The 17413-nt window shown below is 40.1% G+C and overlaps 1 protein-coding gene across 1 annotated transcript in view; it reads right to left on the bottom strand.

Moving 5' to 3' along the window:
- EGFLAM (EGF like, fibronectin type III and laminin G domains) overlaps window positions 1-17413 on the bottom strand; it is an 80847-nt gene that overhangs the window by 42912 nt on the left and 20522 nt on the right. The window contains exons 3-7 of the mRNA XM_019610170.1: window positions 12318-12430; window positions 10430-10513; window positions 8822-8848; window positions 4927-5044; window positions 4223-4358 (exon numbers count right to left, since the gene is read on the bottom strand). Coding sequence (XP_019465715.1) covers window positions 4223-4358; window positions 4927-5044; window positions 8822-8848; window positions 10430-10513; window positions 12318-12430 — 478 coding nt within the window. The remainder of the gene's footprint in view (window positions 1-4222; window positions 4359-4926; window positions 5045-8821; window positions 8849-10429; window positions 10514-12317; window positions 12431-17413) is intronic.

The raw sequence follows: 17413 nt of genomic DNA, 5'->3' as shown, positions 1-17413 counted from the left end.
TACACTGTCTCTCGTAAGACTTCCTTCTACAGAAATGAATAACAGAGGAAATGTCTGCAAATGTGTAAGTATCTGCAGCTGAAGGAGAGGAAAAAAAGAGATTTATCGCTTGAACTTTGCTATTTCTCCAGAACATTCCATGTATGAACAAATCGGTACAAGACGATAAAATGGCAAACAGATGGAGAGAGGAACACAGTGAACTCACAGTTGGCTTAGGGCAGCCAACTCCTGTGTTTTCTGAGTTTGGAACATTTTGCTGAATTTCACTTCAAGTCAACTTTTACACTAGAAGGGCTCATCTTGATGCCTCTTTCCTCATCTTCTCACAGAGATGTCTCCTCTGGATCAGCAGAGGTTTGTCTCCAGCCAGGACCTTGCAGAGCTGCTCTGGGGGATATCTCTGTGCATGAGGCATTTTCTGCTCTGGAAGTACAGCTGTGTATCTCCATACCAAAATATGATGCAGTAAGAATCTGGTCAATGACAGAGTTGGAGTGTTTTTAAAATAATAGATTCATAGGTAAAGCCATTAGGACTGAACAGATATAAATTGAGTGCAGAACTTCGTCCCAGCTATGCCCAAAAACTCTGTATTGTTTGGGGATTTGTTCAGCACAGAAAGGAAATATTTCTGATGAGGAGAACAGTAGTGTTACACTCATTTGAACTCTCTCTTAAAAACCAACTGAAAATTATTCCAGAGTGAAACACTTAATCAATTTAAATTAAATTAATCAATTTCACAAGGTTTTTGATTGCTTACTTGTGCCATGTTTCTATTCACGACAAGTACCATGTTCAGCCTACGAAATGTTTTTTAAGATATATCTATACTTTACAGTCTTATTTAGTATGGAAAATATTCAGTGTAGAAAATAATGCACCACATGATATTATTTTTAGTATTTATTTACCTTTGTTGTGACACCCTCTATAAAACACTCTAACCAATATACCAGGTCAATTGAGGAAAAGAATAAAATAAATAGACAATATTCTAGCCTTATTCTTCTGTAAAATGTTATGCTGACATCATTAAATTAATTTCTACTTCTACTATTTCTTTTTCTTCATTAATTATCTTTTCAGACATTTTGCCCTTTCAGACTGTGAGGTAAGAGTAAAACCAGAAGTATCTGTTTCATGAATTAACCAGAAAAACTATAAGAAATCAGGGGTTTTTGCAGGGATTTTGGAGTAGTGTCCCCATCAGAACTGTTGTTTTGGGTTCTTTGCAAGCAAAAGTAATAATTGAACACCTACAACATCCTTGGTCTGGAAGTTCACAGCTGAGTTACTTAAAAATTACAATTTCTGTTGTACACAAAAGTATAACAGTCCCGTGTTCAGCACTTTTCCAACTACAGGATGAAAAGACTTGTATATTCAAATTATTTCTACTGGGAAAGAGCCAAGCTTTGCCTTAGATGCATTTAACAAGCTTCAGCATGAGATATTCAAATACGACAACCCAATATATTGCAGCACAAGGACAGACAGTTCAGAGCAGAATGGATTCAAGGATAATTAGACATCTGGGTATTCAGGTGAAAATATCTGACATTTTTGAGAAATCTCTTTCAAAATCTTATGAATAGAAACACAAACTACATTAAAGCCCAGGATGTTGCTACACAGACTTTTATAAGAATTTTCTTTAAAATAAAATATTTTTAGCATAAACCAATGGAAAATTTACATTGAGCCTGAAAGCTTCCAACAATCCCACAAGTTGTCTCAATTTCAACATATTCTTTTATGCATTCCTTGTGAACTGTGTTGATAAGAATAAGGCCTATATTCACATTCCCGATCTTAAGTACTTAGCCAGGTTGAGAGCATGGTCTCCTTGGGATTCTCCTATAGTGAAGAGCAGAGCAGAGCTTAACCTATCCCTGCCCATCACACATCTGAAATCACTTATGACCTTCTGCTGCCTATAGCAAACTAAAACATCCCCAGGGAAACCATGCAAGTGCGAAAAAAAGGCTCAAATTGAGACCTCAGGCAGAAGGAGACATTATCCATGGAGAGTATCCCTAGGAGAAGTTATCCCTGGTTCTGATGACATTCTGGTAGGTGCAAGCAATTAACGTATTAAAAATCCGTGAGTTTTCAACACCCAGTATCACAACTGAGCAAATAAAAAGACACTTCCTTCATCTCAGTCTCTCAGCATGGTTCCTATATGGTCAAAGTAACAGAAGTTGGTCCTGAGGGGCCTGAAATGATGCAAACCATGTCATAGTTTCTAGAGGCTTTACTGCATCCACAAAAAATTACAGATTTGCATTAAGTTATTAATTTTGCAAAAAAAACTCAGTATAATATCTGAGTTGCATTTCTTTAGCACCAGAAGACTTAACTCTAAATTTGTTTGCACTGCTTTGTTCTGGTTTTTCATTGGTTTGATTTCAACAGCTTTAACTCATGTTAATGCTCTTCATACTAGTTAAAACTACATGGAGCAAAATACAATGAAGCTTTAAGTTAAATCTTTACTTCTAACTGCATTAGGACTTACAACGCTTTGAACTTTCTCCAAATACATACTCAAGCTTCCAAGTCTAAGAGTGCATAATCCCACATTTAACAAGAATACTTTAAAACTCAAACTAAAGAGAATAATCAAAACACTGTGCTGTTCGCAAATTCTTTCCCAAAGTCTAAAAACAATAAAAGACAGAAATTTCAGTACCTCATATGTCTTGACTTAAACAGTGAAGCAATTTTCTGCTCTCCATCTGAACAAAAACATTTAAAGGTGTGCTTTCAACACATGAGTTGGAAACAATGATCCCCACTTTATCCATTAGTGGGCCCCTGGTTCTACAGCGATGCATAGACTCCACTTTTCGGTAAAAGAACACAAGCAACTGATGCGCTTGCAGTCAGGACCCAACAAAATCCTTTTCCTATCCAATGAATAGATGATCATTAAGAGATGAAGAGAAGAGAGAAATGGCTAGAAAACAATTACGCTGGAAAAACAGATATTGGAAAAATTACATGGTAATTCTACAGCAGAGGTTACATGATGACCATAATGCATCTTCAGCCCTCATGCCCTGCATCCCACTGCAATGAATACTGGGTGGTTTCCCAATGAGTATGAGGCATTTTGATTCTAATACAACGTCCAACATAAGTTCACTAGTGGGTTTTGAACTTGGGAATTTTTCGCGTTGTATCAGTATCTTCTAGATTGTAATCACACTTAAAGCACTGAAAACCAATGGTTTTTCCTGTTGGTTTTTACAACAAAAAATCTTATTAAAAATGAGTGTCTTTTTTTGAAGAATTACTTTTTGACCTTTCCAGATTAATACAGATAAATAAGCAATTCTCTCTTCTTATGCAGGAACCTCAAATAAAACCTGTCATCACATGTTTGTCCAAAGTGTTAAACTTCCAAAAGCTGAATTTTGCGCTCACAGTAAGCATAAACAGAGGGACAAGCACATGAAAATAAATAAGATTTGAATACAAATATTAGATTCCACAAGTATATGATCAGCCAGGTATACATACTTATTTGTGGATGCATATACAATCACCTGCTCCTGACCTTTTACATGCATAAAGCAACTTGCCTAGCAGCTTTTCACAGTTTAGAACTACAAAATTTAAAGAATTCAACATAAAAGCAAAAGCAAACCAAAACAGCACAAAACACTCACAAATTAAAGAAAAGTCAATATTTCATGGACACTTGATCAATGCAGGGATAAAACAACAAATCAGAGTCCTGCACCTCAAGACTCTACACACTCCTGTCAGTTAAAACAAACCAAAACAATGAGTCTTCAGCCCCAGGGTTTTTTTCTATAGCAGCCAAAGGCACATTTGCTCAGGGAGACCACTCTGCCACAAACTCTTCTCTCAGCATGATTCAATAGAAGTTGATGACAGGAGAAGCTTAAAACTTAATCTACCCAGGCTTTTATTAGAGGAAATGTATTAAACTAGACTTTTTTTTCTTTCATCGGAAGATAGGACTTACTGGTGATTTTATATCAATTTTGATTATTTCTAGATTGCCTTTAAATTTTCATGGTAATTCAACACATATTGAGAGTGGAACCTACCATACTTTATACAGTAATAAATAAATAACAAGAAGAATCTCTAGTCAGTTTGATAGCGCAGTTTAGGAAAAAAAAAAAAAAAAAACTACAGCACACAACCACTGAAATTCAGTTTCCACTGACAAACTTGCCTGATAAACTCCACCATGTAGTACTGTATGGGAGAGCTTCCTTCACTGGCCCCAGGTTTCCAGGATAATGCAACTTCTGAATCAGAAACAACAACAATCTGGGGCTGACAGGGTGGTGCAGGGGGCATGCAGTTATCTGTGCCAGAAGAAATGCAGAACAGCATTAGATAAGTGAATTGACTTATATGCACAGCAATCCAAATTTGCAGACTTAGGAATCAAATTTATATGCTTCTTCCCATCCTTGTTGCCCCTCTAAAACTCTACATTTGTGGAAAATCAATAGTAAAGTATTGCAGTGCTGCGTGTAACAGGGACTTAGGTGCAAGTGGCCTGCTGTGTGACAGATGTGGTAGGGCTAATGTAAAAAGAAACCTTACCTCAAATGGTCTACCAGGAATTTATTAAAGATTCATAACATCAGATGGCTACGAATCATCTTGGTTGGAGAACTCCTTCAAGACCACCAAGTCCAGTCACCAACCTGACCTTCCAAGTCCTATCACCAAGCCGTGTCTCTCAGTTTCTATTTCAACATGTCTCTTAAATACCTCTGCTGAAGGGGACTTGTTTCTAATCACTTTGCTGCTCATCCTGCCCCCTGTTCACTAACTGCTTTGGGCAAATTGAGAATTTCACACAGTCTGCATTTACTGGTCAAGCTGATCCTGCCCTGACACCTTCACAATAGAAAGCAGAGTTACCTTGGGATAAGGTTGTGACATCTCTGGGCATGCTGGGTCGTCCCTTCCCTGCCCAGCCATAGGCTCCAACACTAACGCGATGTGGGGTGCCAGGTTTCAAATCTCCAATAACAACTTCCTATCAGAGTCAAGAGAAAACAAGACAAAAACAACTGCAAGAGTCAGTGGGATCTGATATGATGTTTTCCATGCAGTCTTCTGGGAAGACTGCTGCCTTCCAGCCCTGCTCTGAAAAAAAACACGAAGGTCACCATGTGCTTCCTCTCAAGCTGCAGTTCCACCCCTGGGGAATCCATTGGGCAGATCTGGACCTATTTCTCAGCATAACTCTCAGGGCTGTTTGTGTCCCCTGTCATGCTTTTGCTGGTCAAGTTGAAGTCACGTACTATTCTCTCCCTTGAACCGATTGCTGGCCTTTATTATCAGTGTGGTGCATTTTTCATTTTTAAAATTTTTATTTTTTAAATCGAGACCATAGGAACTTCTGAAAATAAAGCAGTTTAAAGCCGTGTGAACTGACAATCTTGAATTTCTCATAGAGCAGAGCCCAATCTCACCGCCTCTCATGATACTCCTAGCTGGCTGTCCACTTCATGCTACCAGCTTTGACTACTTCCCTTTTTTGTCCTTTTGCCATAAACACAGAAAGATTAACCCACAAACAGCTACCATGTGGAAGACAACGCTGTCCTCCACAGGAACTTCTGCAGATTATTTTTCAAAGGAGCCTGCTAAAATCTTCCAGAAAGTAACTAATGTTATCAAAAAAATACATCCTTAAAAATACTTACATAAAAATGCAGAGTTCTTTACATGTACCCTATCTTCATGTAGATGAAAATCCTAGATTTATTAATTTTGACAGCACACTCAAGTAAACAGTTTATATGACTCAGATTGCTTTGCTGTGAAAAAAATGCATTTACAGAGAATTGTTGTACAGAGAATATTTTTGTTTTTCATTCTCTGATATTAAAAACATTTTTCACAGAGCACGTGGAAGTGTAGAGATCTCCTTTCACTTCAAGCTCGAACAGACCTTAAATCTGCATTTCCAGTTGCAGCAAAATAGTAAATCCTAAAATTTTATTATCTGCTAAATGTCCTCATGATGGCCTTTTGGACAAACTTTCCCTTTCTGTTCTTTGGGGAGCATTTCATTACTAGAACATCATTAAATAACACCTTGCCAGCTGTCGTTTCACTTGCCATGGTTTTGGAGCTCCATCACTGATTTCCTATTAACAAAGACTGTCTGGCTATTATCCTGCTTTTCCATCCTTCACCCTCGATCTGCTTGAATGATCTGGATTCATCTGAGAGAGATGACAACAATTCTGAAAAAGTAACTGCCCGGGGAGAATTAGTGAGAACATTGAAATGAAAGTATTTATTTATTTAGCCGAAGCGACTGCAATCGTTCCAAATATGACCTGAAACAATTGCTGCTGAAAACCCCTCACCTCCACCCACTAGCAATATTGATGTTCCTGCCACTCTACCCACCTTGTCATATATACTGTCCGTCTGTACTTAAATTGTGTGCGCTTGTTCCTGAAAGCACCTTATAATAAAAAATCCTCTATGTCTGATTCTCTGATTGCTTTCACGCTATTCAAGAACTTGTCCTCAGAAAATAGTGAGATATTCACGTATATTTGCCTCTTAACTACTGCTTCACAAGTCTAATCTGCAATAAACTAAAGAGAACCAGCCTCATTGACTACAAGGCCAATCAAAATCAAAGTTCGACTGAAGTATTTAGATTCAACATATTTATTCTCAAAACCACAGTGAACTGCTCTCTTCAGCTTTTATTTAGGAGAAAGTGTTAGAAAAAAGTTTATTGCATCTCAGAGGAGACAGCAACCTCACAGACAGGGAATTTTGGTGCTGTACTGAAAGGTCAGCTCAAATCATTATATATTATCCCTTCACTATCTTGAGCAACTCCTGCATTTTGAAACATGACATACAAAACTGAACACTATATTCCTGATGAAGCTTTACTAACATTGACTGCACTTTCTTGTCTTACATGACACTCATACTAAAACCCTGCAGAATGACATCTGGCAGTTTCATTACAATCTCACATTCTTCAGTAGTGTGAAGCAATGCAATGCCTTTTCTGCAGTACGGGAATCAGGTGCAGGCAGGGATTGTGTTCCTCCCTGCCTTGTGCTCCTGCCAGCTGTACCGAACCCTTTTTTGAGCTGCACTTGAAGTTGCTTCACAGAAACCTGGATTATAAATTATTTTCCAGATAAAGTCTATTTTCCATTTTGTTTGGTTTTAATTTGAAAAAAAAAAAAGAACCAACAAATAAGAAACAAAACCCACGTGGACTACAGTATCATTGAAGAAGCAGAGCTGGTTGTGATGCCAATTGATCCTCCTACCAACCCTTCCCCACTCTCAGCTGCTCACTCTCCATTTTGTACCTGTGTGCTTGGCTATCTTGTAGGGAGCGCTGTCGTTCTCCTACGACCTAAAAACCTCCCACTTCTAAAGCGCACTAATTGTCCTTGCTTTTATATATACAAACATATATCTGTGCACATGCACAACTTCTTCATGAATACTGGCCCAGCAGAACAAAGCGTTAGTAAATGGTACTGCTTCAGCACTTCTACAGACTGCTCTCATGTATGCATTCTATATGATAGGATGATGCACTGCAGATACAAGACACTATCCACTTTGCTCATGCATAGGCACATGCACACACACGCAGGAAGAGCCAATCTCTCTACGACAGTCTCATGGGGTCCAGAGAAGTTTCTGAGAAGGCAGCAGAACTGTACCCACACCAGCAGAGGAGGCTTAGTGATGGAAACACAAATTATGCAGACTTAACCACAAAGCTCTTGCAGATTTCTGTTGTGTTTGGTATGAATATAACAGAAAGTATTTCAGCAAGAACACCACTTCCTGGGGATTAATGACAGCTGGGAGCTGATTAATCCCAGTCAGTCACATTCTCCACATGTACCCCTCACAAGTGTTATTTTTATCAAGCAGAAAACAGGCCCAGCCTGGAACTTCAACTCCAAAATGCCGTAATCCAAACTCGGGATTGAACCAGACAGCCCTGTCTCAGGCATGTCCCGAGGTTTCATCTGGACAACCTCCTCCCAGCCTAGCCTCTCTTAGTTAAGGCAGTGAAAGCTGTGCCAGACTCACTGACTTCACTGGATTTCTTCATTTTTGAACAAATCTCAGAAGAAAAAAAAAATGCAGGAGTTTGTTGATATTTCAGTGTTTAACTGAAATCTCTGCCTTTATCCTACACAAAGCCAAGCACCTCCTGCTAGCTTCCTCCTTCACAATAAGACCACTCTGTTTACTGCTCATAGGAAGCAGAATGGACAGGGCTGGAAATAATTAATGTGAATAGCTCACTAGCTGCAAACTCATTTCAGACCTATTTTATAAGAGCTGTTGGTCTCCCAGTCCTCCTCCTGGACATCAGCACTTCTGCCCCCCCCAACCTCTTCCTCCTCTCCCACTGTTGGGCTGCTGTCCTTCCCATCGCTGTGTGTCTGCCAGCCTTGCTGTCCTGGTCTCCTCTAAATCATCACCACCTGAATATAGCTGACATTTTCTTAAACAAGCAAAACATCAACAAACGCTTTGAAAGACTGAATGAAGATTTGCCCATCATTAAAAGTGGAATTGCTACACCCACACACACATTCCCCTTATTTACATTTGGATTTTAAGCTCTAGTCACTACTTTTTTGACTACAAAAGTTCCTGTTTAAGTGGTAACTACAACCAACGTTGTAGGGAAATATTTTTGAGGCTGAATCTATGGAAAGCTCATATCAGAAAAGTTCAGTCTTATTTTAAATCACAGCTGTGACTGAGCCTCAGGTGAAGCAATACTTACAAAAATTGCTTGTCCTTCAAGTTGACCCTAGAAAAAATCAAAATAGGATTTGTTAATGAAGTAACACACTAAAAAGAGATGGTAAATACACATAAGTAATGGGCCAGCAAACAAAAACAAGGTCAGTGCTGCATCATAAGGTATTATTTGAGTCTATTATTTACTTGTGTGAGTACAGACTCTTTTTGTAGGGAGTAATACAGGATAAAGACAATAAAAATGTGCTGTTTGATCTTTATTGGCAATACTAGCAAGAATGTTATTTGGTGAATTGAAAAAACTAAGTGAGAAATACAGAGATAAAGACGAGAAGGGAGAAAATAATGTGTTAATCAATAAATAACATATGGCCACAAGATACTTTCGTTTGCCATGATCCCAGAAACCTACAGGAATCAGAGCCAAAACTGAGTGACTGCTGGAAATCTGAGCAATTTTCTCCCCCATGCTTCCTACAGGGAAGGCTGCTGAGAACTTGGGCCAGAGAGAAGCAGTGAGTGCATATCATGGTACAGCAGATGAGGAAAGAGAGGTGAGAAAATAAAGAAGAAAGAAAATGAGTGGGAGAGAGAGGAAGAAAAAGTCAAATTGTAAATAAGGACCACAAAATCAAGATCCTGCAATGCTCTGTGTGCACACATAAGGTTTTGATTCCTGTGCTGGTAGTGTTGCTGTCTCAGGGACAGACTCTGCTCCTTACAGAGCGCACTGTGGAAGTGTTCCCTCACTGCATCTGCCTAAGATGCTACTCCATCCTCTGCCTAAGCCAAGGCTGGAAAATCACTGATTCTGCCTTGCTGAACTCAAAGAGCAGGTTCCCCTCACTGAGGGGATGCTAGCGTGTTTCATAACATCTTTTTAAAAGCAGATGGCATTATAACCATCCAGAAGCACAGAGGGATCACCTTTATCTCAGCACTAATTGCAGCAGAAGAGGATGGGCAGCATTCCTTTGTGAGTGAAAATTGAAGGTGAGATTGGACAGAGAAAGAGGAGAGAAAAATAAAAAGGTAGAGGGCAGATAAAAGGAAAAACAGAACTAAAGGAAAATGGAAAAATAGGAAGCAATGAGAAAAAGAAGTGCTTGTAAGAACCGAAGAAATGGAAGCTAAGGAATCTTCTATAGGGGAGACCTGCTCAAATGCAACAAAACAAATTAATCTTTAAATTCCTTTGGGAGGCAACAGTCTCACAAAGAGATAAAAAAAAAACATTGAAAACTACTTGTCCCCTTTACCTTGGGCACTCACTTGTCTGTACCAGACACTGCAATATACACACACTGATATTCAGGCTGCACAAATCCCCTTTCCTACAAGAAAGTGCACATTTGAACTTAAAAGTTCTCTTTCAGTAGACACCAGAGGTCAGTACTAGTAAGACACCAACAACTTCCAAAATTTTATGTAGTAAGTTAGCCTGACAATGAGGAGAAAATTGTATCAGTCCTCTGAGTGGGTTACTGAAAAGCTTTGTGATTTCTTTTTTGCTCAATGCCCAGAGTAGATCTGGGGCTCTGACTCTCCATGTAATTCATAGCAAACAGGGAGCTGCAAGTTACCACTTGCACGTTCCACTCTTCTGCTCTGACTGCTGATGAACACTCACCATGCTCAGCATATCCAGGCTCAGGGGAACATCGTGTGAGAGCTGCTTAACTGCTTTGTCACCTTCAACCTCTGAGTAGAAGACCTTGCAAAGAAGATATAGTTAAACTGTTTAATGCAATAATGCAGTGCTGTACAATGATATAAAAACAACTGCAATGTTATCATTTTCTGAACAGCAGATAAGTCTGTGATTCCTTACACTTTCAAAACCCATGAAAAGCTAACATCTTTTAATATTACCTTAATATTTGGTAGAAATTGTCAGCATGACCACCATCTTACAGTGTTTATGCTAATTTTATGTGAAATACGGCCCAGCTTTCAATGCACTCTTGAGCTGATCTGTGTGCATGATTTGGCCATGATCAAGTTGCACAGCTGTAGATTTGTGGGACTGATTTGCATAAGTTTGGTGTTTTACTTCATATAAAGAAGATATTATGTGATTATGCCACTATCAAAATTGCTATGTCATAAATGTCTTCCTTCATGTCTGTTGTTGCATACAGGAGACTAATGAACCAGAAAGAATTTGATTTTGTATGCAAACAGACACTGAGATGCTAGAGGGTCAAATGCTAACATAAAGTGAAGAGAGTTTGCATACAGCACAATTAATACTAGATTTTGTCACTTTTTAATTATTAGATCATACATGAACTCAAGAGTTAAAAATAAACTGAGACATAAATATTTCATCTAAATGAGTAGTGAAAAATACAATTTGTGACTATGGTGTTCTGTTACTGCTTTGAAAAATATTGCAACTTAGAGAACCATCATTTAAACTGGCAGAATTTGCAAGTAGTCAATATCCCTTTTTTGGAGCTGACACCTGAACTATTAGCAATATTCCTATACTCACCTCTCCTGTGACTTGCACAGTTCTGTGTGCGGCATTATGAGCATCTTTCTAACTATAAAAACAGCTCTGCTGTTGGATTGGACTACTGTCATCTACACAACCATGGGATGAAGGGGATATGTACCAAAAATAAGTTTCTAGAAATTGTCTCACTCTTGTATTGTGTGTTAATACTAAGGGTAGTCATGTATGCTTTATGTAAAACTGACTATTGTGTTCTGTTCACTTTTACTGAAAAATCTGAATCTTTTCATTGACAACACAAACAAAAATAAAAGAAGTTCCTATTTTTTCTTATGCTAATTCCTCTCTGATTAACATCTGTTTGGCTACTGAGTTTCATTGCCCTGGAATAGCAATTGAAGGAAAATGAATATCCTTTTTGTTGAGAAAATGAATGGCAATTTGTGCCCATGTTTTCTGTTTGCACACTCAAATAGTGCCCAGTTTAGGCTAGCCACTCTGTTATGCTCAGGGTGCAGAGGGGAACTGGGAGAGGGTCTGAAGGTTCCAGAACTGCCGGCTGAAACAGGAAAACCAACAGCTTCTCTGAGAGATAATGGTAAAGAGGTAAAGAGGCTAAGAGGCAGACTCTGGAATAGTGAGTGCTGCTAAACTACTCCTCAGGCTGGAGATATAAACCTAAGGATCCAAACAGTCCTGAAATCACTGCAGACCTCCTTTCATTTGCACAGTGTAGTATCAACCTGCTCTGCTGTACTTTCTTGCTTTATCAGCTGCAGAGAACATTGAGATGCTTGCATGGAAACCACCAAAGAAAAGCAATCTGTTCCCAGTATAAGCTGCTGGCATACAATCCAAATTCCCATCATAGCTCCCTTTTAACATACAAACTGCCTGTTTCTTAAAGTTACAGTTCCATCAGTTCAGGTCACCTGTTCCCTGAACACCTTCCTGGCAATGGCATTATTTTTGGAGAGCAGGCTGTCCTGCTTTGCTCTGCTGTGCATGTGCACAGCTTTGAGGCTGCTCTCTGCTAACAGCATAAGGGATCGCTTACTGTATATCCTGTGATGGTGCTTGCGTGCTGCTTTGGCATCCTCCATTGTACACTGAAAGCTGTGCAGTTCAGCGAATCCAGCAGTATATCTAGAGGAGGTCCCAGTCTATCTGCTGAAAACAAAAAGACATTATGTAAGAATCCATAGAGAAGAAAAACGATCATCTGGCATCAACTATTCATAGTCATGTGCTGCCTTCTTTAAAAACTGCTAGACATGAACTGCTGCTTGTATGTCACAGAATCACATAATCACGGATTCACAGAATCTCAGAATGGTTTGGGTTGGAAATGATATTAGAGTCCACCCAGTTCCATCCCCCTGCCATAGGCTGGCTGCCCCCACCAGCTCAGGCTGCCCAGGGCCCCATCCAACTCAGCCTCGAGCACTTCCAGGTGTGGGGCACTTCAGCTCTCTGGGCAGCAGTGCCAGCGCCTCACTGCCCTCTGAGTAAAGAAGCTCCTTGTAACATCTAACACTGATCTCCCTTCTTTTCGTTTAAAAACATTGCCCCTTGTCCTGTCACTATGTGTCTGTATAAAAAGTCAGTCTCCCTCCTGCTTATAAGCTCCCCTTAAGTACTAGAAGGCCTTCTGACAGGGTTCACCCTCTTCCCCTGCCCCAAGGCAGCAAGGAATCAGAGGATTGAAGAGGGAGGAGGACATCCCCTGTTTGTGCTAAGGAGCATTCGCTCACCTCAGAACACCTTGTGGACACCTCGCCCACCAGGTCTCATGTTCCCACATGTTGTTCTGGTATGGAGAAAACTGAACCAAGACCAAACCATGCCCCATCTTCAGCCCTTTGCTACTTTAGCACAGGCTGAGAAACCTTCCCTATGGGCCACCAAGAAATCTCCTGATGACTACCAACCTCTGATGCCTCAGTCCCTCAGTCATCAGCTATAGATGGGAAAGCCAATTTTCAAATTAAGCAAGAAGTTAAGTTTAACCTAATAAGGAAAGCACAAAGAAGCCCTCAGTTCCTCCCAGTCCCTAAGCTATAGTGGTTGGTTCACTCCTCTTGAACCTCTCAATATTGTCATATGGCTATGCTGATCTCACAGGACCTCTCCGTATCTTTCTGTTTCCTTTGCATGCTTTGGCCTTTCAGTACACTGGCAAATTTGGCTGCTTTAAAGAGAAAACACTGGAAGATCAGAAAACTCTGAAATCCATTTCTCTAGTAACACATAAATGCCTGCATTTGCTGCCTGAGAAAGGGGCAGACAGAGATGGTTGTCTGCTCTGCAGCCAGAGCAAATCTGGTGCAACACAAACCTCACCCTGCTACACAGGGGACCAAGGCATTCCTCAGGAAGTTCCCAGTTTTCAAATACATACAGTTTTTTTTGGTGGAACTGTCAAAAGACCTTATCAATTAACTGAAGGTAATTAGCTTTAAAGAAAAATAAATAAAAGCACATGATCACTAAGAGCAGCTTTGAGAAGAAACTCTCCTATTTTTCCGGGGACATCTCAGTTCAGGATGGGCAGAGCAAATTATGAGGGTGCTGCAAATGTGGAGCAGGGCACGCCAAAAAATAAAAGATCCTAAAATGTCCCAGAGAAAGCAGCAGCAGCAGGATACCTTTCCTGGCTGATGAGATACAGACATTTGCTCAGAAGCCTCCATACCACTCATCTTGTGATCTAAGGCAGCAACCTCCCAGCAAGAGCTTCTTGACAATAGGTATTGTACAGTGCATGCATTATGTTACCAGGATCAAGGGTTTTAACACAAATTGTCCTAACAGCTATCATTCGTGCACTTGAAACCAAACTCATGAAACAAACAGCTGCAACAGAGAATTGATTCAAATGGTAATGTTTTAAATGTTTTAATGGTAGCTCCATGTTTTCATAGGCAATGGTTTTTACTTTAGTTATGTTTTTGTATGTCCTTATTTAAACAAACTGTAATTAAAGGAAATCTTTTTTTTCCCACTAATTCTGATAAAAAATCAAGAGCAATCAAGCTATTGTAAGGATAATTTTTAGATGGGAAGCAAGCCTACATCTGATTTGTCACTCCCACCAACATATTTGATTTGAACTTGAATACAAAACATAGCAGTTTACAATCTCTGCAGAGTATCAATCAACATCAATACCTTAGAAGTTAAATCAAGAGTAGACCTGACAGTCTGGCCCTTTTCATGCTGACTCTGTATTTTCCCTTGATATGAAAAGTTGTTTTACAGTTTTTAACCTGAATGAACAAATATGACCAGGTTAACATTTGGTTAACATCAAAAGCTCCTTGTTTTCAAGTTCCCCATTACTTTCAAGTTACCCATAACTTTTAAGTTACCAAATTACTTTTCTCCACTACAAAAAATCCAAGATAGTGTTAATACAATCATGAAAGGATAACTATAAATGAAGCTTAAAAGAGCCATCCTTCTTTCCTTGCTCATTCCTTACACCTGAAGCTTTAGCTGTTCTTATTTGGAAAATAAATCCCAAGGACTCCTGGTGGTTATGTCCTGGCAAATCTGCACAAAAACTTCTACTACTGGGACCACACCAAGAAATTTTCCTTTATTATTGAAACTATACAGGAAAAGAAATGCCAACCAACCAAATGAACAAACACTACACCTTCAGGAAAAGGCACAAGCCGATTGTATGCTACTGGCTTACATCTCCTACGTGCTCTAGGATCTTGCTTGTCAATAAATCCTGAAAATGAGTATGCTCTTTAGCATCTACAAGAATGATTTAAGTTGGAAGGAACATTAAAGGTCATCTAGTTCCAAACCGCTGTTGTAGGCAGAATCACCAGGCACTAGATCTGTCTGCCCAGGATCCCATCCATCCTGGCCTTGAACACCACCATGGAGAAGTTCTTGTGGACGTATTAGGGCAGTGTTCCACTTTATGATAAAGTGAGGAAACATTCTTAGCACTCTGCCTATACTAACTATCCTTTTTCACTGTGATGATCTAAGCACAACTAATGGAATCATTTAAAACAGCTGCAGTCCACACTAGCAGGATCTTACTCCACAGATCCAAGCCTCCAGCCAGAACTCTGGTCTCTGTCCCAGCACTTCCCATTTCCCAAGCAGCAAAACTGGGAGCTGCAGCCTCCCTCACTGACTCTCCAGGGACATGGTCAGTGTCCTCCTTCCCCAGCTTCCAGGGAATGGATGTGGAACAGAGCACGTCCTGAACAAACAAACAGAGTCAGCGCTTTGGGCAGTGGAGCCGAGCAACCCACAGGCTTTTAAGCTTGCTCCTGAGATGCTAAGAACTACCCAGGACACTAAGGGTAGATTGGACAGGCTGCCCAGGAACTGGTGGAGTCACCATCCCTGTAAGTGTCCAAGAAATGTGTAGATGTGGCACAGAGGGACACAGTTAGTGGGCACGGTAGTGATGGGCTGACAGCTGGACAGATGATCTTAGAGGTGATTCTGTGATACATTCATATATTTTAATGGCCTCTACAGTTTCTAGCACAAGTCCAGGCTCCTAGACAAATGCATGAGATGGTTTGGAGAATAGCACAGATCACAGACCATTTCCATAAGCCAGTGTGTACATATTTTGGGAAGGAGAGAAGTTCAGCCATATATATCAGAGTCAAGTCATGGTATGCTACTTGCTCTCTGAGTCCTCACCTACTTTATTAGCCTAGACTCAATCTTACACATCTCTGCTTTTCTTGAGAGCTCTGAACACATCAGTGTGTGACACCTCAGAAGCACATCTCTGAGAACCTCATGCTGCAAAAAGACAAGAGCATCTGTCTTATAAACAATAGCACTGTAAGGCAGCATTGCACATTTAGAAGTATCTCTTTATTATTCACAATACTCTCTGAGGTAGATTGATATTAGAGCTGAAACAGTAATAAAGGGAAACAACAACAACCCCGTAACTCCAACATATTCATGCATTCCTTGTACTTCCTGTCAGTCAGACTTGTTTGTACAAGAGGCACAGTTGCTGAAATAACAAAATTTAACCAACAATGACAAATACTCAAACAAGGCAAGCTTCAAATTCATGTACTAAACACACTATAGGCCCATAAAATTATTTTAATAATTAATAAAATATATTAATTACATTAATATATTAATAAAATATTTAAAAGTATTTGGTGAATAATTTGGAATAAGAAATACATTTGAAAAAAATGCAGTTCATGTGCAGACTATCTACAAGCACAGAGATGCAACATCCGCTAATAAAGACCTGCCATGAATTATTCACCCAACCCTACCAAATATTATTATCTCCAGTTTGCAGATGATGAAAGAGAACAGAGTGCCAAATACTGATCTCAGTGACACTGGTGTGTAAATTGCCACTGAAGGACTTAGTCCTAACTTACGACAGAGAAAATGAGAGCAAGTGGCTGCAGAGGTTGATACTTCCACTTTTTTTGGTTAATTCTCCATAAAAGAATTTCCCTAGCACTACAGACCTGCAAGAAGTGTGTTCAGGAACCAAATATCAATGCCTTCAGAGCCCAGCACTTCCCAAGGGGTGACCCCAGCCTATGCTGAACAATGATCATAGAATAGCAGAATCACAGAATAATTAAGGTTGGAAAAGACCCCCAAGGTCATCTATTCCGACCAACAATCCACCACCACCACGGCCATTAACCATGTCTGTAAAAACATGCAGATGTGTGGGATCATCCTACCTGGCATTGAGCTGCTCCTGACCACACCACGAGCCAAGAAAAGAACAAAAAAAAAAACCAACCCCAGCAACGCAAAGAGAAGTATCTGTGCTGTCCCCACAGTCTTCCACAGCCACCCTGCAGACCTTGCAGTTTGCTGATAGGTATCACAGAATCACAGAATCACAGAATTGCAGGGGTTGGAAGGGACCTCTAGAGATCATCGAGACCAACCCCCCTGCCAAAGCAGGTTCCCTACACCAGGTCGCACAGGTAGGCGTCCAGGCGAGACTTGAATATCTCCAGAGAAGGAGACTCCACAACCCCCCTGGGCAGCCTGTTCCAGTGCTCCGTCACCCTCACCGTGAAGAAGTTCTTACGCACATTCGTGCGAAACTTCCTATGCTGCAGCTTATGTCCGTTTCCCCTTGTCCTGTCTCCATGTACCACT

The sequence above is a fragment of the Meleagris gallopavo genome, chromosome Z (genome assembly GCF_000146605.3).
Source record: "Meleagris gallopavo isolate NT-WF06-2002-E0010 breed Aviagen turkey brand Nicholas breeding stock chromosome Z, Turkey_5.1, whole genome shotgun sequence".
Lineage (NCBI taxonomy): Eukaryota > Metazoa > Chordata > Aves > Galliformes > Phasianidae > Meleagris > Meleagris gallopavo.
This window is presented reverse-complemented; position numbering and strand designations above follow the sequence as displayed.